The 23,760-nt window shown below is 39.3% G+C and overlaps 1 protein-coding gene across 3 annotated transcripts in view; it reads left to right on the top strand.

The window, feature by feature from the left end:
- The first annotated feature begins 311 nt into the window (after positions 1 to 311).
- Positions 312 to 23,760, top strand: part of LOC114000332 (putative N-acetylated-alpha-linked acidic dipeptidase) — a 30,587-nt gene continuing 7,138 nt past the window's right edge. The window contains exons 1-16 of one of the 3 annotated variants that reach the window (XM_027744603.2): positions 312 to 459; positions 1,871 to 1,979; positions 4,995 to 5,181; positions 5,963 to 6,064; positions 7,952 to 8,077; positions 9,980 to 10,166; positions 11,213 to 11,306; positions 13,251 to 13,349; positions 16,173 to 16,258; positions 17,249 to 17,368; positions 18,741 to 18,823; positions 19,093 to 19,156; positions 19,947 to 20,014; positions 21,988 to 22,079; positions 22,903 to 22,993; positions 23,319 to 23,583. In XM_027744603.2, the coding sequence (XP_027600404.2) occupies positions 342 to 459; positions 1,871 to 1,979; positions 4,995 to 5,181; positions 5,963 to 6,064; positions 7,952 to 8,077; positions 9,980 to 10,166; positions 11,213 to 11,306; positions 13,251 to 13,349; positions 16,173 to 16,258; positions 17,249 to 17,368; positions 18,741 to 18,823; positions 19,093 to 19,156; positions 19,947 to 20,014; positions 21,988 to 22,079; positions 22,903 to 22,993; positions 23,319 to 23,583 (1,891 nt within the window). In that variant the 5' untranslated portion in view covers positions 312 to 341. Of the gene's footprint in view, positions 460 to 1,870; positions 1,980 to 2,674; positions 4,576 to 4,994; positions 5,182 to 5,962; positions 6,065 to 7,951; positions 8,078 to 9,979; positions 10,167 to 11,212; positions 11,307 to 13,250; positions 13,350 to 16,172; positions 16,259 to 17,248; positions 17,369 to 18,740; positions 18,824 to 19,092; positions 19,157 to 19,946; positions 20,015 to 21,987; positions 22,080 to 22,902; positions 22,994 to 23,318; positions 23,584 to 23,760 lie in introns of those variants that run through there. The other 2 variants (XM_039378597.1, XM_039378598.1) reach the window with 2 other exon arrangements.

The following is a 23,760-nucleotide window of genomic DNA, read 5'->3' as shown; positions in this document are numbered from 1 at the left end:
GTTCGGTCATAGGTTGGACTTGATGATCTCAGAGGTCTTTTCCAACCTAACGGATTCTGTGAAATACGGGGTGGCAGGATATGTGAGGAGACTGGCAGAGATGGGCACGCCTGGACCGACCGGCAGACCTCAGCAAGCGCGCAGCCCAGCTCCCGATCAGCAGCTCCGGTCGCCGGAGCCCGGGCAGGATGGCGGGGGGGCCTTGTCCCCGGGCGGGGCGGGGAGAGTGGAGCCCTCCGGGGGTGTGTGCGGGGGCCGGGCGGAGGCGGGAGGCTCGGAGGGCACTGCGGGCGGCGGCGGAGGCGCTGCCGGAGCGGCGTGGACGGGCCGGGCCGGCAGCGATGTGGACATCGCTCGGCCTCGTCTCGGAGCCGGCCGGACCCAGGGCAGCCAGCGGCCGCTTCTGGGCTGCCATCCTGGGAGCAGCAGCGGGGCTCTTCCTCCTCGGGTTCCTCATCGGTACAGTGCAGACTAACCCTCCCTAGCGTTGAGGGCTCTTCCGGCCGGCCCCGGCCCGTCCAGCCGGGGCAGGTGACTCGGAGACGGGCCAGGAAGGGCCGGGGGCGGGGAGGAGCGGGCGGGTTGCCAGCGCCCGGGAATTTGTGCCAAGGGTGCCTGAGGTGAGTCCGTGCTCAGCCGGCCGACACCATCCGCCCTCTCTGCCTACTTCCCTGCCTCTCTCCGATCCTCTCTTCAGACGGGCCAGGTGCAGTCACCGAACCCCTCTGGGATTTCCAGCTCTGCCCCAGGAGGGTCTTTGTCTCTTTCACTTTGGTTTTCTATTTACTTTTTATTAAAGTAGTCATGCTGTGGCAAGAGAGGAGGCGCTGGGTTTGTGAGGAGAGCACCTTAAAAGACAGACCCCTCGATCCCGCTGCCCTGAAACCGCAGCAGCCCCAGCTAGAACGGCAGGAAGATAAACACGGGGCTGGAGGTGCGCTGACAGGAGGGGAGAAAGAGTCTTTAATTTGATGTCCCACCTCCTCCTCGTCCTAAACAGGCATGCTTGTGGGTTGCTGCTGCAAGAGATTTCCCCTCCCTACCTTCCTTTTAGTTTCACAGATGAAATAGGATCAACTTGAGGGAGGAAGGAAAACAAAAGAGCCACTTGTATTTTGCACTGCCATTTGGTATGTACTTGGGGTTGGTGCCATTGGGAAGCTTGAATTGACTGAATTGCTCTTTCATGTAGAAAGAACCTTTCACTGTGCCAGTGACCAGTGCCTCACTGGTACCAGTTTGTTACCTGCTTGAACACATCAGCTCTCTCATTCACACTACCCATATAGCTGCTGCTGCATTTACACTGAACATGTCCAGTCTGACTTAAAAACAGATGTCAGAAACACTTATCTTCCTAGCCAGGTGTTCTTCTCATCACTTACTCTGCTAATGCCTGCACAGTAAGGGAAAGATTCCAAAATAAGAGCCAGACAGACCAGAGAGTGAGAAAGGAGTTACGAGACATCTGTTCCTTACAAAGAGTGTCTGTGTTTCTATGCATTTTTGTAAAGCTGCTGCCTTATTACTGAGGTAACTGGTATGACTGACAGCATGATGTTCTGGTACTCAAGGAAGATAGGTAAGTGTCCTTAGCACCTACAGGAAAATAGCTGTGATAAGTAAATACAGTATAGTATTTTATATCCCTCAACATCTACCCATGGAAATAAGTTCTCTTACCATTTGTGGGACTGACACTGCCATCACTGTGCAGCCTGCATTAGGTTGTGGCTGCTTGTATGTGCTGAAGTAAAAACAGTTGGAAAATGCACAGTGAAAAGCTTATGGGGAGACCAAAGAGGAATGCTGTGTGTCATGGGAATATTGCTCTCATGTTTTTGCTCTTGTATTTTGCTGTGTTGTACAGGCTGGTTTGCAAAACCTATAGAAAAGAAGACATCTCTGAGTACTCATGAGGACATGAAGACAGCATTTATGGCTGAAATGAAAGCTGAAAACATCAAGCAATTTCTTCAGTAAGCAGTTTTAGACTAGTCAGTTCAGACAAGGAAAAAAATTCAAGCTGGAAACAGCCCAAGGGTCATAGAATCACAGTTTGGGTTGTGCTGGAAGGGACCTTAAAGACCATCTAGTTCCAACACCCCTGCCATAGGCAGGGACACCTTCCACTAGAGCAGATTGCTCAAAGCCCCATCCAGCCTGGCCTTGAACACTTCCAAGGATTGGGAGTCCACAATTTCTCTGGACAACCTCTGCCAGTGCCTCACCCCCTTCACAGTAGTGAATTTCTTCCTAACATCTAATCTAAATCTCCTCTCTTTCAGTCTAAAACCATTCTCCCTTGTCTTATTACTGCGTGCCCTTTTAAAGTATCTCTCTCCAGGCTTCCTGTAAGCCCCCTTTAGGTACTGGAAGGTGCTTTAAGGTCTTCCCAGAGCCTCCTCTTCTCCAGGCTGAACAACCCCAAGTCTTTAAACCCGTCTCCTTAGGAGAGGTGCTACACCCCTCTGATCATCTTTGTGGCCTCCTCTGGACTTGCTCCAACAGATCCATGTCCTTATGTTGGGGCCTCAGAGCTGAGCACAACACTTCAGGTGGGGGGTCTCGTGAGAGCGGAATGGAGGGACAGAATCTCCTCTCTCGACCTGCTGGTCATGCTTCAAACAATTCAAAACAATGGAACATGACAATTTAGATACTTTAAAATCTATTAAAATTTAGTTACTGTAATTAATTTCTCAATTTCAGTGACTTGGAAGCTTTAACTGCAAGTAAGCTGATGTACTTTTAGAAATCTTGTAAATGGGTTATTTTTCTCTTAGGAGAGTGTAGTATTTGTTAAAAGCTTGTATTTATTCCAGTCAGTAATAGACCAGAAGTCGTAGTTTCTTGATAGAAATTTACTTTCTGTGTAAAGAAAGAGCATCAATTATTGTATGAGTAATCAATACATTTGGATTTGCCTCAAATTCCCATCCTGATTACATAGCTTAAAGTTGTACAAAACTATATTACTAAAACCCCATTTTTGATTGGTACGATTGTGGCAATCCCACTGATTTAATTTGAAGTGCATTTGTCACGAACTATTGCAAATAAATTAGCTGGAAAGTATGTTTTCTTTACTACGTAACAGTCATACCATGACTATAACATAAACATTTAAAATTGAAGACTTAGGAGTTTTAAGAGTCTTAATCTGCATTTTGGCTCCTGCAAAGTAGGTGTTGTTAAACAGCTCTGTGAAAGGACCTCTTTCTTCCCTCTAAACTCCCTGCCTCTATGCAAACAGAAAACATTGTGCCTCATTTACTGTCATGTGGCCAGTTCTGCAGTAATATATGGCAGATGTTTAGTCACTACTCAGAACTACCAGTACAGGTATTTTAACAGCTTAGAAGAGGAAATGAAGAAAAACACAATATTCAGTTAAATGGGAGTGTAATACAGGAGGATATTTTCAAATTTTCATGAAAATGTGAGACTTAAGCATTTGTAACTCTTACAGAAAACCGCCATTGGCACTAAAAATAACACTTAACCATGCTCTTGGTTCAGTATGTCATCCAGAAAACGGTGCTGTCACTCTAACAGTAACTTTTAGGACAGTGTTAGTACTAGATGTTGACATTATCAGACGAACATGGTTTTATCTAGCAGCATTTGGCTGCTGAGGACTTTGGGTTTGTCTAGTTTGGGGAAAAACAGGCTGAGTGGCAACCTCATTGCTCCTTACAGTTTCCTGAGGAGGGGAAGTGGAGAGAGAGGTGCTGGTCTCTTTTCCCTGGTATCCAGTGATAGGACATAAAGAAATCATTCAAAGCTGCACGAGAGGAGGTTGAGACTTGACATGAGGAAGATTTTTTTTTACTGAGAGGGTGGTCAAACCTTGAAAGAAGCTTCCTAGAGATGCTCCAAGCCTGTTGGACCTTAACACATGCATTAACTTGATCAGCTCTGAATTGATCAGGCAATTGGACCTAAATAATTGTTGTAGATTCCTTACAACCAAACCTATTCTATTCTATTCTATTCTATTCTATTCTATTCTATTCTATTCTATTCTATTCTATTCTATGCTATGCTATGCTATGCTATGCTATGCTATGCTATTCTATTGCTCTGTGTATTGTTCTTTCAAAGTGCTTTCTTTGATGGCTTTGTTCTCAGTGGAACTCAAGAATTTAAGGTTTTCCTAATCTCATACCCCAGCACCAGCTGGTGCCACACAAGCATCTATGGCGTGTTAATGGCATGGTCATATGACAGAAGGAGGAAATCATGATGTCAACCTCATTCAGCTGATGGTTTTTTTAGCTCACTTCACCACTGGGCCTTCTCAGTGGTCTGAACAATTTTTTTTTTTTTTCAGACAATGGGCTGTTCACTATTTATGTCTCTTTCACTGTTTGTTATTCATGCTGCCTGACTTTTAAGTCACAAACTGTTGAGTTTTTCTGTTCCTTGTTTATAGTTGTTTACAGCAATCAGAAGTCAGTCTCTCTTACTTGCCAACATGGCAAACTCAGAGTGAACTTTCAGACAAATCAGTATTTGTTCCAAAATTAATTAAAATAGTGGTATCCAAGGAGAATATCCAGTTAATTGCAGGTAAGGATCAGAGTAATTATGCACATTTCTAGGTTGAATGCACAAAGATAATTATACTTATTTCTTTTATCACTTCACGATGAAAGTCTTACTGTGTATAGGAGTGCACAGGCCTAATGTTACTCAGAAGACAAGGAGTAAAGAAAGGACAAGACCCTGTATCTGGTGCCATCACACCATTCTTGCTAAACCATGCTGCAAGGAAGATACAAATACCTGTGCTAGCTTTGGACAGCCTGAAACCCTTTACCTCAATTTATGTATTATAAAGGCAGAAGTGTAGATACAGAGAAGCCTTGGTCCTTATTTAGCCTGGGTATATCTGATCATCTCTTGAGGGTTTATTTCCAGCTAGGCTAAGAGGAGTTCTGATTATAAGCTGCAGTGCCTGACCTGATCATTTCTTTCTTTTTCTCTAGCAATTTTACACAGCATCCTCACCTAGCAGGAACAAAGGAGAATATGCATCTGGCACAGCAAGTCCAAGCTGAGTGGAAGACGTTTGGTTTGGATTCTGTTCAGTTAGTTCATTATGATGTCTTACTCTCTTACCCTGATGACACTAAGCCCAACTACATCTCAATAATTGATGAGCATGGAAATGAGGTACAGAAAACACCAGTTTTTCCAACCGGGGAACAAAATCACCGTCATACACCTGGGAAGACTGTGAGGGAAAGCTGTCCTCTGTTCAGTTACTATTGGGCCTGATACAAAGCACATGGAAACTGGGGGTTCCAGTTTGCTTTTATAGTTAGCATCTTTGTTTCACAATGTATGTGGAATACTAATATTTACTCTGATTCATATAGCACACTGACATATATTGATTAAACGTGAATTGTGTAAGAGAACTATTTCATGTGAGTCAATCGTTTTAAAATTTCTCTGTTATTTAGGAAAGAGGAGAGAAACCATGGTCAGCACCGTTCTTTGCATTGATTCATTATACAGTATTGATGATTGTGCTAAATTCAGTTTCTGGAAGATTAGCGTTTAGGCCTCAAAATGTACTATCACAAGAGACATGATTTCATTACAGAATAGCTCGAGTGCATGTAAAAGCTCCAGGGATGAGCAGAATGCAAGCATTTTTACCACTGTGATCTAACTTGTTTTTATCTGCTGTACTGAAACCACTTTAAGGGACCCTGTGTTCATTTACGCAGGACTCTGTGTGAAGAATGCGGATGCGATTTGTAAGATCACACCTTGAACTTGCCTACTGAAAAGGCTGCCCAGTGCTTGCTAAAGTTTTGGCCACTCCTCATGTAGAGCTCTAAAATCAGAGTCCTTTAAACTGCAAGTTCTCGTGAAATGTGTCTGAATTTTTCTTTTTTTTCCATATCACCTGGTTTATGTTATTCCTTTTCTTCTTTCCCATTAGATTTTCAACACATCATTATCTGAGCCTCCTCCTCCAGGATATGAAGCTGTTAGAGATGTGGTGCCACCCTACAGTGCGTTTTCAGCCCAAGGAATGCCTGAGGTAACAGTAGAAGAGTGAAAGAAACAAAAGTAGAAGCTGAAAGAGAAATAGAAGTGGGAAGAGAAATAGAAAAAGAATCAGAGACAGAATTAGAAATAATAGAAATAGAAAAGAGTAGCATAGCACAGAATAGCAGAGAGCAACACAGAATAGTGTGAAATTCCTTAGGCTTTAGTTAAAAATCTGACTTATCACCAGTAGGAAATATGACCTAGCTCTGATGTTTTTGGGATTATTGCAATGGAGCAATGTTCAAATTAGGCGGTCATACATATGTTTAATTTTTTTCTCTAGTTTGTATCAGAACTGAATTTTATTTTTCCTTTTCCTTAAAAATATGATAATAAATATTTAATATCAGCTGCTATAAGCTTCCCCAAGCATTTCTGTAACTATGCATTATTTTCCATCTCGGTAAACAAATAGACTGTTATATTTACACAGGCAATGAGCCAAACCTCCATTTCAAAATGCTGCTTGCCCAAGACTTACACTGACAGGTATAGCTGCGCAGTGTTGAGAATGCTTGAGAAAGGCTTTTACTAGCTTTTCTGGCTATAAAAGTGTTGCTGTGATCTGAATTTAATGCTAATCCTATTTTCTTGTACCGGTGGTACCAGCTGATGGACTTTCTTTCATAAAGCTGGCCTGTGTAATAGGAATTTTCTGGCCTATGATCATTAGGGTATTTCAATTAATATTTTGTAAGATTAGAATTTTTTGTTGTTGTTCTTAATATTTTTCCTGTCTGAAAATAGAATAATTTAGGTTGGCAGAGCTCTCTGAGGTCATCCGCTCCAGTTTCTGCTTTAAAGTTCAATTTGACTTGGAAACCTGCTAATGCTTCTACTCACACAACCCAGTATATATCAGTCGTGTACTTTCTGAAGTTTGCTAATAAGCTGTCCAAGTTCAGAAAACAAAAAGTATCCTGTATTCATTTGCCTCAGATACTCAAAGGATGCTGGAGAACCAGGCAGATAATCTGTACCCTAGGATATAGGAGCAATGAGTGTTTCAAGAATTGCAATGGGAATTTCAGAACATAATGTAAGATAAAATTCATAGGCTTTGACCTTTTATCATAACATATCCCTGAAGAAAGATAGAATAACCTCACTGCTTTATTTAGTTTGTGGAGAGCTAGTAAGTGATTAGATATGGGAAATGATAAAAAAAAAGTTTAGAAAGCTTCAGCTTCCTTCTTTAGAAAATGATTTTATTTGAATTAAATATATGAACTTTGTTTCTGATGAAAACAATACCTAAAGACAGGTTGTCTTTTCAAAATATGATGCTTATGTTCACTTTATTACGTAATAGTTTGACAAAGGTTCAGATACTTAGCTAGCACTGTTAGGAATAGCATTCTCCAGTGAGCTGTTGTCTGCATCTGTACTATGAACAGCACAGGAGGGAGCTCTGCAGTGGGAACACTCGGCAGATCCATGACTCTTCTGAGTTTTTCCAGGACGGTTTCTCTATTTTATGTTAAAACCCATTCTACTAAAAACTAAAACTAATCTGTGAACTCTATTGCATAAAATAAAATTGATCTTTACTGTGGTGTCTGTGTCCAAAATACCTCCAGCTATCCAAGACTGACTCCAGTTTTAAACAGACTGTGAAGAGAAGTAAATGCCTCACTTTGAGCATTTAAGCAGAAGTCATATGTGAACATTCTCAGTTGTGCACAAAGTCTGGCAGCTTTGGATGGTAGGAGTCTATTAAAAGTCACTTGCCTACCTAGTTGCCTCACGATCAAAGAATTCATGCTAGAGCCAGTCCTGGAGATCATTGTTCCAAATTTATAATCTTACAAGATCACATCCTCCTTTTGACATGCTCTTTGACAGTATTATTTCAAATTCTGCCTTTGTCTTTCAGGGTGAGTTAGTGTACGTGAATTATGGCCGCACCGAGGACTTCTTTAAGTTAGAACGTGTAATGGGAATTAACTGTACAGGAAAGATTGTTATTGCCAGATATGGGAAGATCTTCAGAGGAAATAAGGTAATTCCTGTATATAAAAGTGTTACTTGTGCTGCCCTTCGCTTGTTTTCAAGAGACTGAAACACTTACCTAAAGAGTTCTGTAGATTTTAGTGTAACTGAGTTTTCATAGAGCTGTGTTCAAAGATGATGTTTTAGTAAAAGATAGCAAATATGTATTTCATATGTGTGTAATACATTTCTAGGATAAAAGTAAATAAGTTGGAAAGTGTTTCATATTTTTATATGGCTTTGCATTCTATAAATTGTTCCAAAATATCACTAACATTGTTATACATTGTATACATTGTAATACACTTGAATTCTGAACCAGGCCGTTCTTCCCTATTGGTTCAACTGTCCTCTAAAATGTCTATGTTGTATTTCTTTATAATGGTTTCTGTACACTGGGCAGAGACTATAACTATATGGAGGCTATTTTAAATTGTGTATTTGGTTATTCAATATCCCTGTCATAGAAATATTTTTAAACTACAGTTTTCTGCAGATTTCCATGACCTGATAGTAAAGGACATAATCCTTTGCATACTTAAGGCATACACTCAAGTTTTTTCCTCAACAGGGATGTAAAAAGAGAGTCTATTTTATGTGTATTTGTTTCTTGTACAACAATTAGTTTGACCCTAATTTGAACAGGACTATAGTTTAAATTTGTCAGTTACCTAAGGATATCAAACACTGAATCTCCTCACTGGAATGCCACTTCTTATTATATGCTGTTGACTAATCTTGTGTGAAGCTTCTAAGTAGATAACTCACTGGTTTACGTACATACCATTTTCACCAGTGAAAAGTGACATATAACTCATATTCTGGGTCAGATAATATTTTCACTAAATTGTTTACCATGCCTAAAAGTAATATCTGAATGAAAAACACCTAAAAAATGAAGATATTACTACCTATGAATCTTTTCTTAAAATGAAACACAAATACCTCAGAGTTACTAATATCTAGAGGGGCAGTTTTCCTGTGGTTTGGAAATTATATGCCCTCGCTGACACAAACGGATATGTTCATTCTTGCAGTAGTATTTCTTATGATTGTTTATATACTGGAGAATTTGATAGCCTGTATAAAATCTGGAGAACCATACTGTCATTTCTCAACTTCCTAATGGTGTGCAAGAATAAGATAGATGATGAAGGCAAGTACTGTATTACCTTAAAATAAAAAAAGGGAAAAAAAGAAAACTGTGGTGTTTCTGAATTAAATACCCAAATTTAAAACTGTTGAAGATTAGTTGTCACTCAGTCACTATCCATCACTGTCATATCTAGTAGGAAACCAGATTGGGATGTCAGAATGACATATATTATACAATAATAAAGTCACACGAGAACTCTTTTAAAACAGCGTGCAGGTCAGTTCTTTTTCCATAATAAACTATGCACTCTGGAGTTAGTCTTGTTCACAACCAAAGACAGTTTTAAGCTCTCCAATAGCAATCTTCCTCTATAGTCTGAAGCCTGAGATACGTTCAGAAGATCATTTAGGTAAATAAGATAAATAGAAGCCTAACTGAAAGATATGGTTGTATAGATGTGATACAGTTTTTCCCATCCATGATGTGTACATTTCAATAGTCAGTTGATTGTATTGGCCTGGATGACAGAATGCAAACTCAGGTTATGTAGCAATACTGTAAAGGATGTTTTCTATGTCACTGATGTTATCTCCTAACTAAAAGTCAAAGCAACAGCAAACCTCTTACTTTCATATGGAACCTGATAGCTGCATATATATTTTTTAGGAAATTTTATGGCATGAGACTTTACTTAAGCCAAGCACTGTAAAAGACCCTGAGGAAAAATCACTGTAATTTATAATACTTTCTTTTACCCCTTGAACTCTGTGGTCAAGCTATAAAGGACTGGATAGGGACCAGAGATGTGCTTTGCAGGTGAAGAATGCTGAATTGGCAGGTGCCATGGGAATTATTCTGTACTCTGACCCGGCTGACTACTGTGCCCCAGGAGTAGACCCCTATCCAAATGGCTGGAATCTTCCAGGTGGAGGAGCCCAGCGTGGCAATGTATTAAACCTGAATGGGGCAGGGGATCCTCTGACACCAGGTTATCCTGCAAAAGGTCAGTGACTCTAGAGAAGGCATGCTCTGAGGTCTGATATCAGGAAAGGGCAGGGGGTGGGGATGTTCTTTCCCTTGTAACAAAACACTCTTTTTCTTAGTCTTTGTTGCTTTGTTTGGGTTACATGTCAGTAGGCCATCTCTGTAAGTGGTGCATGAGAGGAAGTGAGGGAACGTTAAGCGAAACCATAGAGTGCTCACCTATATTCATTACCTTCATCTTATGCCTCCTTAGCTGCTTGAGCTGTGCCTAAGTTTTTTCATTTATCACCTAAACCAGACCATTTTGACTAAAATTCATTAAGAACCGTTCATACCAGCACTTGAGACAGCATATCTAAGAGAGGCAGTCACCTCAGGAAAAGGGGTCCTTAAATGATGGGCAATGTTGCCTCTAGCCAGCAGAACTTGAGCTGGAAGGGGATACATGTTCACAAGAGCAGCACAGTAGAGCAGACCATGGGGAAGATTCCTCGTTCCTCATGCTAGAGTCAGTGATCTTATAGATGAATCCCTGTTTTCTTCCCTCAAAAAGGGTCCCTGTGAATGTTGTATTAAAGAGGAAACTATTCTTTTCCATGCTTTTGTCCACATTGTAAAAATTAAGTTTCTCATTTGTAAAATACTATGATTTCTATTTGAGCTTTGTCAGAATAAAACCTAGATTTCATTTTGTTCACAAAAACAGCAAACCAGAATATTTAGTAGTCCAGTGTATATGATTTTATCTGCATCTTGTTATCAACTGGCAAATTTGTTTTAGTTTCCAGCAGAATGTTCCAAGCATCAGACTAAGGACTCCCTCTTTACTCTTTTTCTTTATCTTTAGCTTAGTCTGAACTTCTGTGCAAAAGGGTTTCAACACAAAAAATTAACACTATGGGAAAACCTTCATTAGTATCTCTCTGAAAACATGCAATTAATGGCAGTCCTATATCCAGGAAAGTGAAAAGATTATCCCCGACTCCAGTGTTAGGATGGTGCTATGAACTGTACAGATTCCTTCTGAGAGTTGTAAATATGAAAATATTTGTCTTTTGCTTTCAGAATACACCTACCGATTAGACAAAATCAGTGGTGTAGGTCTCCCAAAAATTCCAGTTCATCCTATTGGCTATTACGATGCAGAGTCATTACTGCGGTAAGTGCATGGGTGACATGAACAATTTTAAGAAGACTGTATTTTGAAAGTTATGGGAGTAGTCGAAAAGAGAGGAAAGACTTTTGTACTGTGCTCCTCCTGTAGCTGTTGAAATATGTTTTGTTTCTTATTAAGTTCTCTGTAGGAGGTAAATGTGTTATTTATTGCTACATATGAGATATATGCAGAGTGATCTGGAAAGGGCCATTTGTAATTTATTATGGTCAGTCAAGTATACTGGAGTTATAAAGTGCCTCTCAGTTTGAATAAAGGTAAAAATTTTCGAGGCTGACCTGTCATGTGAAAAAGATCACAAATTAAGTAATTCATTTGTCCAGGGAAGTACTTGCCATGAATGTTTGATGGGACAGTATCTGTACTGTCCTCCATTAAATGAAAGTGTATGCTTTCTCTCATCACGTGTGTTATGTTGTTTAAATATGATGGTGGTGAACTAATATAAGCACACTGAGGAAACTCAGGAGTTTCATAGGGGATTTAATAGACATCTGCATGTAAGTTTTCTTACTAAGTAGGCAAATGGCATGGAGACAGGCTACCAGCTTGCTAGTGGACAGCATTAAAATCCATAATTATTTCAACAAACCAAGTAAGTTCAGTAAAAAACCCCTAAGATGTGATTGAGATGGAAAGTGTATCATTCCCCTAGAAAATGTAGCAGTAATCATCTATGTCAACTGTACAGTTGCAAAGCAGGAAATGTCAGGGTTGGCAACAGTATGATGGATAAGTGTTTAGGGCAATAAGTGAATATAATCTTGGGTATGTGTTTGCATAGGAGTTTTACATCACATGAGCAGTCATTCTGCTCAGTTTGATACCTGTTTGAGTACCGAGTCAGAAAAAAAATATCTGTCTTGGTTCTCTATGCAGATTTCTCCTGAAGTATTGAAGCTATTTATTTTTATAGGAGGCAGAATTTTACTGTCTTTGGTGGTTTTGGATACCTGATGTTCATTAACACTGTCCTAATGTTTTTCCTGTTTCCTTCCAAACTTCTAGGGACTAATATATTTCCAAATGCTCTTTTCTTTAAAACATTTCTGTTATCACTGTTATTAAGATAACTGCTCATAATGAGAAAGGCATAGGTTAAAAACCCTCCTTTATCCACTGACAACTAGTAGTGGAAGAGCAGATTAATATGTATAAATATGATGTAGCTAGATATTTCTCTTCAATAAATTGTAAATAATTCTGGAACTTATTTTTAATAATTATTAATGAAATCTAAATCTTTTAAAAATACTTTTTTTACATTTGTCTTGAGACATCATAACTTCTTGTTATTTCTGCTATCATATTTTTATATAAAAAATTTCCTGAGGACTTGAAGACATGCTGTAGTGTTCTATGGAATAAAGCTTGACTGAAGCACGCATTTACAGTAAAAGATATGCTTTCATTTACAATAAATATATTTTACTTTCTAAGAACAGAACATCCATCATACTTTTTAATATTTTCTTTGTTTCTCACAAGTTCATGTCAAAAATATAAGTCCTTTAGGTGAATAAGTCTGGGTGATTGCGATCCACCGAATTACTGCATTCCCGGTTGTGTTAACAGGGAAAACATTGCCTTTGACAATGGAACAAGATCACATTTCTTCAATGTTAGCCATCTTTGACACACGTCAACTCTGTCTATGCTACCGGATTAAGCAGTGTCCAGGGGTAGGCACTGGAAGACAACTGTCTATGCTGTTAAATTGTTAGAATGACCCAAGTTGCTCTCTGCTAATTCAAATGCAAATGCAGTTCAAGATACTAGAATGTTCCAGGGACCAAAGACGCAGTTTGTATGCACTGTGGTTTTTGTGTGGATGGGACCTAACAAAGTGTGATTTCTGTTTCTTCATTTGTGTTTGGTGCTGTTGTAAGATTTCTGTAACTTATAATGATTATTTTTTTTTCATAATAGTAATATGGGAGGACATGCACCACCTGATAGTAGCTGGAAAGGAAATTTGAATGTATCTTACAATGTTGGTCCTGGTTTCACAACAAGTTATTCTACAAGGTCAGTTTTGTTTCCTAAGTAAAGTATACTTGGGATCAGAGAAAAGACAGGTAGAGCAATAGAATTTGACCAAAGATGGAGTATTGGGTTTATTTGCATCATTCCCTTGATTTTGACAATTTCTTTGGCTGAAATACTGTCAGTGCAAACCTTCAGTACATTTACATCTTGACTGGATGGATATGACCTACTTGCTTTGGTTTCCAGCTAGTCTTGAATCAGTTTCCTTTGAAAAGCATCTAGCCTTTGACAAACTATTTGTTAAGACTGATTTTTTTTTTTGAGAACTTTTGTTGTCTTTTTTAAATTCACATGAGTCTAGCTTCTGCTCTTATCTATTGACTTATATAAAACAGTATTAACCTACAAGTTAGGTTTTCCAGAAGAAGAGCTTAAATTGCAACATCATTTTTATTGCTTCAGATTGTTTTTAAACTAAATTAGTAATTACAGTTTAGGACTAAAGTCCAGGTGTTTCTATATTGTCTGAGTACAATGTACTGACTTGTTATAAAGTGTTTGACTCCATACAAACTTCATATGACTATTGTTCATACTGAACTTCATATGAACTCTTTAGGCTGAGTTGTTGCACCTCCAGCTGTGTTACAGGTAAACAGCTCTTGATGTTGTAGATTAAGTCTCTTGGTGCAACTCTGGTTGTCTGATTTTCTGCTGCCTGAGGTGCCACAGCAGTATTGACTGTGCTGAAGTGTGGTGGTTTTGACTGGGGTAGAGTTAATTTTCTTCACAGTGGTTGGTGTGAGGCTATATTTTGGATTTGTTATGAACACAAGGTTGATAATAGAGATGTTTTTGTCATTGCTGAGTAGTGCTTGCACAGAACCAAGACCTCTTCTGCTTTCTGTACTGCCACACCGTTGAGGAGATTGGGGGTGCAGGGGAAATTGAGAGGAGACACAGCCGGAACAAGTGACCCCAACTGACCAAAGGGATATTCCACGCCTGTGGCAGTTTGAGCCACATTAGAAATCCAGAATCCAATTTCCAGGCTTCCCCCCACCTCTTCCCACAATTTATCCCAACACCGAAAACTTTCAGGCCAGAGGCTTTTATCGGGGAAGGGGGAAGTATATACATTTATTTTACACAAATAAATACTATACAAACTAAAGGCAACTATATATATATATATATATATATATATATTACGCTTTTATCAGTCCCTTCGAAGCTTCTCCCTTTTACTCTAGTCCAGGAAAAGCCTTTCAAGGCTGATATGTAACACAGTCTCTCTCTCGTGGGAGTGTTCGGGGCCCCTGAACACTCTCCCCCAACCAACCTTCAGCTGTTTGCCGAAGTCCCTTCTTCTTACGAAGTTCAAGAAGGTAGCTCTGAGTCCTTTCTCCTCGGTCCTGTGTCATTTCTGTTGTGTGATCTCTCTCAGTCTCATACCTCTGTTTGTAGGCTGCTGCAGTGTAGTTCAGCTTATCAAGTGTCCTCTGAGTCAGTTTTCGGCTGCCCCCAGTCAAAACCTCAGCAGGGCAACTCCTGAGCTCTTTGGCCCATCTCCAATTCTTGCCTGAAGTTCTTCCAACATGTTACAATGAATCACAACTCTTTCTTCTGGCAATCGAGCCTCCTCCGGCCTGTCTCTTGGCTCAGCTTCAATACTAAGCCTTGCTCCACTCCCACTTAAACAGTGAGAGAGAAAACCAGCCCCCTTCTGCAGCCTGGCTGCAAAGGGGGGGAAGAAGAGGGCCTGGCCGCAAGACCTGCCTCTCTCTCCTCGCTTACCAGTTGTTTTGTGAGTCCCTCACAAACACTCACTCACTCCAATGCTGTCTCTAACTCTGGCCTAGGCAGAGTTGGGGGGCTGCAGGGCTCCCCTGCCTCCCCCAGAGGGGGAAGAAGGAGCCCAGCCACCTCCTGGCCTTCTACACCTACACGCACCAACAGAGAGATATGCCAACAGCTTCCCGTGCTGTGTATGTATGATTTTGAGCAGAAGCGAACAAGACGAGTGGTGATTGGCTCTCCAGGGAACACTGCCCTGGCACCCAGTCACCTCTGAGCCCCTGACTCCCAGGGAGGCCATCTCAAACCATGACAACACCGTATGACATCATGCTCAGTATATAAAGTGGGGGGAAGAAGGAGGAAGGGGGAGGGACATTTGGAGTGATGGCATTTGTCTTCCCAAGTAACTGCTACACACGATGGGGCCATGCTGTCATGGGGATGGCTGAACACCTGCCTGCCTCTGGGAAGCAGTGAATTGATTTCTTGTTTTGCTTTGCTTGTGTGCATGGCTTTTGCTTTCCCTATTAAACTGTCTTTATCTCAACCCCCGAGTTTTCTGGCTTTTACCCTTCCAATTCTCTCCCTGATCCTGCTGGTGGCAACAAGCAGCTATGCGGGGCTTGGTTGCTGGCTGGGGTTAAACCCAGCCATGGAGTCAGTCAGTTCTGATTTGCACCAATCTCTAGAATACTAGAACTGTTTACCTTTTCAACATTAGATGGTTTTCATTTTTCTTTCACTCTTCTAAATTTAAAAATTAACTGCTAGCAAAAAATCTCTGAATTTGGAGTTCTGATCCTGCTTGTCTGTATAAATCTTATTGACATTAGAAATGTTACATAGCTATCAAGGGCTGAATGCTCTTCTCATTTGCACAGGTATAAATCCAGAAAAAAAACTCCACTGAAATATTTTCAGACCTACCTTATTTTAATAGAGGTTAAAGTTGGTCAAAATGCTTTCCTTATCATTCATATTTATACTTTTGAAAGGTGTCAAGATGTTTTATTGGCTAATCTGGTGGATTTTTCTCTTTGTATTTTCTTCCCAATACACTAGAAAGGTGAAAATGCACATTCATAACAATAACGAAGTAAGAAGGATTTACAATGTGATTGGTACTATCAGAGGCACTGTGGAACCAGGTAAAATCATTTGTCTTCAGCATAATGTGAATGAGAAGTGACCTCTAGATACACTTCACAGTTACAAGGGGGATGTGAAGAATATAGTTTTCTCTGAAATATTGCACTACATGGTCATTGGTGTTGAAATGTCTATTGCATCAGCTTTCATATGGTTCAAGGTATGTCAGCACTTTCACTGTGAATGCTGATTTTCAAGGAAGAGTCCGATATGGAAAATATTTGTCTTCAGGCAAATAACTTTGCAATTGGAAGAATATTCTTAAGTGGATATTCTTCCCTACTAAACACAGGAACGGATTTTGCGTTCCATCTGAAGAGACTATATCCACCACTATTGACTTTTTGTCTGTCCTATAGTCTCTTGTAACCAGTGTGATTTTATACTCAAAAAAACCCCCAGATAGATAGATATCCCTAGGATGATGATAACAGCATTTATCTTGTAACTGCAGCACTCACCTTGTGCCTGAAACACAACTGTTAACCATATTATAGTCGCACAGAGATCTATTCTGACTTTGATCTTAATAATCACATCTCTCTCATGATTTGAACAACGCTTTTTATGATTGATTATATAAATTCAGAGAAACACTGCATTCAGCACACCCTAATGTTGTGAATTTGTGTGCTGTACTTAGTGGATCAGCTTTACCATGAAACATGCTACTGTAAAATGCAGAAAGATGCTTCTATCTTTAGAGAGAAGCTGCAGTATTTCTAATAATAGAAGTAATGCTATGGAATTTAAGAGGTTTTAGTCTTGTGGGATTCAGTTATTCTGCTTGACAAATTCTCTAGCATTGACTGACAAATACAGAAAAATGTCTTTGGAGATTTAAAATGTGTTTTGTCTTTCTGTCATGTATATTACAAATTATTAATCTCTGTTGCCTGATACATATATGGAAAAGAATTACTTCAAATTAACAGCTCTATGGCAAGAAAAAAGTTTTCTTAAGTAAACCTCCAAAATAATTTCTCCAGACAGATATGTCATCCTGGGAGGCCACCGTGACTCATGGGTATTTGGTGGCATTGATCCTCAGAGTGGGGCAGCTGTGGTTCATGAGATTGTGAGGAGCTTTGGAAAACTGAAAAAGGAAGGTAATAAAGCTCATCAAAGTAACTGCTCTCAGCAGTGCCTATTGATTTCACGGAGATTTAAACATATACTTAAAATTAAACACGTCTATCTCACTGATGTCTAGAATAAACCATGCTGCTCTGTAGATGTTATCTAATTCCAGTTACAACTTTGTTATGTGAGAGGTACTTCTGCTCAAGAGAAAGTACACCCAGAGGGAAACAAAACACAAAATGGGAAATGCTGAAATAAACATGATGTTCAGGTACAATTGATTACTGTGTATTTGGGGATGGTCAGACTGGATGTTTCAATGGTCTTATAAAACTGATAGAGTTATGGACTGATAAAGGCTTCATGAAGGCAACACTGAGAGCTTTCTCAGCACTTAACTGTGGCCTGCAGACAGACTCAAGAATAAATGAAGGATGTCTGTCTAATACAGAGAATGAGCTGTGCAAACGTAGTAGGAGGTAATGGTTAAAAATACCTCATGCTCAGTTGCGTTAGAATAGGAACAAATGTCAACTGCACCAAGTTTCTGCTCCTGTCAGAGCAAATGCTGTCTCCTTATCTGACATCCCATGGAAAGAAACTCTGACAATGCGAATACCATGCTAGAGAAGCGTTCATTGCCTACACATTACACTTAAAGCTTATTGACATTTAGTTTTCGTTCCATTTCTCCTGGTTATTAGATATCAGGGGAAGCTGTCTTTGGAATTCAAACTGGAAAAAAAATTAAAAATTAAAAAAGAAAGGAAATAAAAGATGAAAAGTTTCCAGTAGCTTCAAAGAAAACTTTGGGCTGAGATACAGAGGCGGGGCAATAGAGCCTATTCTATTTGTCCTGAATTTAAATCAGATGCAGAACTTCAAGTGAAAGATCTTTCTTTTGAAGGTGATCTTTCAAAGTTACAGGGAATTCCTTAGGTTTTAAAATCTGGCATTTGGAAGACAAGTCAAAGAAATTCAGTAATAGATATGAAAACATGCCACTTTTCTGTCAAAGTAGACACTGGTATACAATATATACTAAACTGAACAGAGCAAAAAGAGTAGAAAATCTTTCAAGAATTTGTGCACAGTACATTATTTTTCCTTGGTCAGAGTTTTAAATTTTAGAAAATTTTCTTGAAATTAAACTGAGAGACAAGAAAGAATACATCATTTGGCACAATATTGAAGTAGAGGTGAGATTGCTACAATAACGAATCATTATTATGTTAGGTTACTGAAGTTGGTGTTAAAATTCCTTAAACATGTCTCTTTCCCCACAGATCATGATACAAGATGAGACCCCCCAAACTGGCATTTGTTTTCACATTAGTTATCATGCGAAAAACAGCCTTTGTTTTGGTAATATAGTTTTCATGGTCTTTCATTGTGCAGGATGGAGACCAAGGAGAACAGTGGTATTTGCAAGCTGGGATGCAGAGGAATTTGGCTTGTTAGGATCAACAGAGTGGGCTGAGGTAAACCAGTAGTGTTCAAAAAGAAATGTGCATGATGTCTGCTCTTTGAGAAATCTGTACTAGAAAGCAGCACTTCTTTCCTCCTTCTCCCTCTTTTCCTTGCACACACATTCTCTCTTTCTTTCTTTAGTTTCCTTTTGAATGTATATGTACTGCTCCATGTAGTATATGATGTCTTTCTATGAAAAAGCTGTTTGTTTTGTGAGTGGGAAAAGAGTTCTGCGGGAAAAAAGTTTGTTAGCATTTTCTTCCTTTTTTCTTTCTCATAGGAAAATGCCAAAGTATTACAAGCACGAGGAGTGGCTTATATCAATGCAGATTCTTCAGTTGAAGGTACATGGTTTAGACTTGTGTTTTACAGAAATAGTGATGGTATGACCGGGAGGGATTTTGCCTGGAGATTCATTAGACCTTCAATGTGATCATTTTGTTGCATTAATTCAGAAGTGGATATGGGGAGAAACTGTCACCTGGGATCATAAAGTATCCTTCAAATATTCCTGTTTTTTCCCTTGGGAAGTCATAGGGAGGGACGAAAAGTGTTGTGGCCCCGAGTTCTATGGCAACTCTTCAGAGTCAGCTTCTCCTCTTATAACGTGCATAGTAATCACAGGGACAAAAGAAAAGCTCTGAAGAATTTCTTCGAAAGCTGGGCTGAAATTCATCAAAACCAATACAAATGCACTGACAAGATCACAGGAAGACTCTTCTCCCAGGCAACCAGCAGTAGGACAAGGGGCATGGTCTTAAGCTGGGCCAGGGGAGGTTTAGATTGAATATTAGGAAAAAAATTTTTACAGAGGGAGTAATCAGACATTGGAATGGGCTGCCCAGGGAAGTGGTGGATTCTCCGTCCCTGGAGGTTTTTAAGATGCAACTGCATGTGGCACTTAATGCCATGGTCTAGTAACCACGGTGGTGTTGGATCAAGCGTTGGACTTGATGATCTCGGAGGTCTTTTCCAACCTAGTTGATTCTTTGATTCTATGATTCTCAGCTTGCTCCTCATTAATAGTGTAGCTCTCCAGTCCCTTACTTATTAACAAATAATGGCATGAGGTTTCAACTGAGTGGAAGTTCCTTCTTTCCTTCTTCAAATAAATAGTTTTTCCTTTTTTTTCAGGAAACTACACACTGCGAGTGGATTGCACACCACTGATGTACAGTCTGGTGTACAGTCTGACTAAAGAGGTAATATCACTTGAAATTTTTAGCCAGTATGTTCAGTGCTCACTCAGTTGATGGAGCTCTGTCTATGAAATGTGGTGTCAGATATTTCTTTTCTGGCTGCAGTATCCCTTTTAGGTCAATAGCTAAGTAATTGGAGCTTTTTCCCAGAAGGGCCAAGGGGATTTCAAGCTTATATCTTTAAATTATTAGCTATTTGGGATTAAGGGATTTTGCCACTTCTGTGAAAGCATTCCTTCTATGAACAAAAGAATGAAAGAATGCTGTGAACCAGAGGACAGAAATAAGCACAAACCTGGCTGCCCAGATCAACTACTAGAGTGCTCATGGTAATGGGAGACTGACTCCCTTTAGGCAGGGGAAGAAATTAGTCCTACTACTGTATTGTTTTTGATATGACATGCAGGTTTGGTCAGTGTGCTCAGCTTCAGTGTACCCTGTTAGTTATTCACTGGCACTGACCATGATGGTCTCACACATATTTGTGTGGCATATAAAATTAAGAGGTAGGGACCTTTCTCTTAATAGGTAGGGACCTTTCTCTCTAGGAAATAGCCTCACCATCTTACATGTAAGATGTTCCTTGCTTTGGGAGTGGGTCTTAGAAGCTGTCATTTTGTTTCTGGGGTGTTTTTCCTGTTCAACTATATTAAACAATGAACATTTAATTGGTCTTTTTGTGTGTTTAAATGCATATATAATATACATTCATCTACTATATATATTCTATAAATCTACTTTATCTGTCTTTGTCTGCTGTATATATTTAGTCATCTGGCTTTTCTAGCGTTGATAATTTGTTGTCTCTTGAAACTGGCATTAGACTGGTACAAAAGTAAATAAAAGGTAGTAAATCATTATAATAATTTTCTGGCAATTAAAGTACAACAACTAAAATGTAACTGTAAAAATCAAGTGCCCAGATAAAGGTATTTCTGTCATAAACTACAGAAGAGCTGATCACCTGCAGTTCCCATGGTAACCTGTGCTAAATGCAAGTCTTCAGAACTGTCAGAAAATCAGGTCAGTAGGGTCTCAGTTTGGACAGCAAGAGCCATCATTAGAATGTTGACCTAAATAGCAGTGAAAATGGTTGCATTGCGTAACCCTTCCTCAAACTGGGAAGCAACAACAGAGGTTGATGAATGCATATAACCACAGCTTGTTGGTAACTGATGTCTGAAGAGAATGCTGATCAGGAAACATGTCCCATGTGATCCCATCCAAAGTCAATCTGGTAAAAAGTCTTATAACTGTTATACAAACAATTAGCTTAATGGACACAACTCCAAATATATTAGTTTTAATTTGGTTCCTATTTTTAGGTAGTTATATATATATTAATAGTAGAAGAGATATTAATAATCTTTAATAGATTCAAGATAATAAAACCTCAGTATTACACTGATATAAAGGAAAGATGATGCTCAGTTACCTTCAAAGTAGTCAGAGTGATAGGAATGAACTTTAGGATAATTGTGATTTATATACCTCTCTAGCAGCTATGATGACATAAACACCAGGTACTGTGCACTTTGCCCTTCTAAGGTTGCTTCTGCATTCATAAACATAGTTTTTGTGAACTAAAATGAAGTAGAAACAGTTTTGAATTAAAGTAAGACAAAATTGAAATTTCTTTCCCAAGTAAAGCCAGAAGTTTTGTTCTGTGAGGGATTGTTTTGTTGAATATTTAAATTAAATAGCTGAAAATCTCATAAAGAAACATCAGAATGTAAATATTGACCTGAAATGTTTTCCTTTCCTTGTGTTTTCTTTCATCTAAAATTACTTATGTTTTAGAAAATAAATTATTCCTCTGGAAAATGCTATGCGTCTGAAGTGTTAAAATGGAAATGAAGAAAGGTTGAGGGACTTAAGGCTGTGACTTAGTCATTGCCCAAAGTCTTTTGTGTGAGGACAGGTTGTTGATTTGTTGCTTGGTAACATTTAAAATTGCACCCTTTGTCTTTTTCTAGATACCAAGTCCTGATGAGGGTTTTGAAGGAAAATCTCTTTATGAGAGCTGGTATAAAAAAAATCCATCAAGAGAATATAAAGAGGTCCCCAGGTCAGTGACAAAAGAACATAAATTATATACCAAACGTTATTATAACTTGTATAATGTGGGTTTTAAAGAAATACCCATTTGAAAAGCTGAGTGCTTAAAAGAAATGGTGTGTTTCTGAGCTGGTATGAATTTCAGAGTTTTATTGATTGGTATTGCTAGGTATGCTATTGTACAATAGTGTTGCAAACCTGCCTTTGTCGATGAACAGAAGGCTTTATATATGAAAAGTGTTCTTGTAGTTTATAGAAATTTAGACAAATAAGAGCAGTATGCACAAGCCAGTGGCAGGCACACAAGATGCTAACTCAGCAGCTTTCCCTTGCATTTGCTTCCAGTCTCCTGGAAGGCCTCTGAATTTGGGAGGCTGGGGGGCACGTCAGGCAGGATTTTACAACACTGTCCTTCAAATTTACCAGGGGGTGTCTATGGAATCTCAATGACTGATTTTATTCTATGAAGCCATGCTGATACTTCTGTGATTTCTCTCAGTTGAGAGCTTGGGATAGTGGAAGTTCAGCAGGAGGAAGGTCATTGATTCTTGTCAGTGATAAAAGACAGTGAGTGAAATTCTCCTTCTGAGAGCTGGATATTTCTGACCCTGAGAATGATTACTTTGCTATTCCAAGAATGCAACGATGTGATGCATGTAATGTGGGGGTCAGAGACAATTCATGTGTAGTGACAAAAGGAGCATACTAGGAAAAGACTGTGTAGTGTATAGTGACCGACTGCTGAATAAGTAATTGACACGGTACTTGGAAGCAAACGAAAATTATACTTTAAGTATTGTCACTCAAGTTATTTTCCTCTTTCATGTTAAAAGAATAAATAAACTGGGTTCTGGCAATGACTTTGAAGTCTTTTTTCAACGTCTTGGCATCGCTTCAGGCAGAGCACGTTACAGTAAAAATTGGGTAAGTCTGTGTCTTTGTAATTTAGTCTCCCCAGTAACTGCCTCAAGAACATCACCTGTTATATAAATAACCATTTAAACTGCCAGCTTTTTGGACTAGTTCAGTTTAGTGTGTCAGAATGGTATCTAATTACTAGAACTCTATGTGCTACCTCAATACAAATATGTAATAAATAAGAATGTTCAATTTGGTATCAGTCAGACAAACTTGACTTTAAGAATTTAACTTTACTGTGCCTTGAATCCCACAGCAAATGTTTACAAGCCACACTGAAGTATCCATCACTGAATAATAGTTTTGTTTTGTTTTGGTATTTTTGTTTCAGAACATAGAAAAATATAACAGCTATCCAGTTTACCACAGTGTCTATGAAACCTATGAAATTGTGGAGCAGTTCTATGATCCCACTTTCAAAAATCATCTGACAGTAGCTCAGGTACGGGGAGGGCTGGTGTTTGAATTGGCCAACTCTGTTGTGCTTCCTTTTGACTGCAGAGATTATGCGTCAGCTGTGAGCAACTATGCTCACATCATCTATAATTTGTCAAGGAATCATGAAGATGAACTGGCAACATACAACGTATCCTTTGGTACGTACAGTCTTTCATCACGCTCCTCCTCCATTAATGCTAGTATAGTAATGTATGTCTTAGTCATGGCCTGGTATTTACTTTGTGCTGTATGAACAGTAAATAAAACAAGAGCCACACCCTCCAAGAATTTGAAATGTGAATATTTTGTCACTAGTATGCCTGTGTAGAGAATAT

Source organism: Pipra filicauda, unplaced genomic scaffold (genome assembly GCF_003945595.2).
Source record: "Pipra filicauda isolate LSUMZ 115617 unplaced genomic scaffold, ASM394559v2 scaffold141_size4267151_pilon, whole genome shotgun sequence".
NCBI lineage: Eukaryota > Metazoa > Chordata > Aves > Passeriformes > Pipridae > Pipra > Pipra filicauda.
This window is presented reverse-complemented; position numbering and strand designations above follow the sequence as displayed.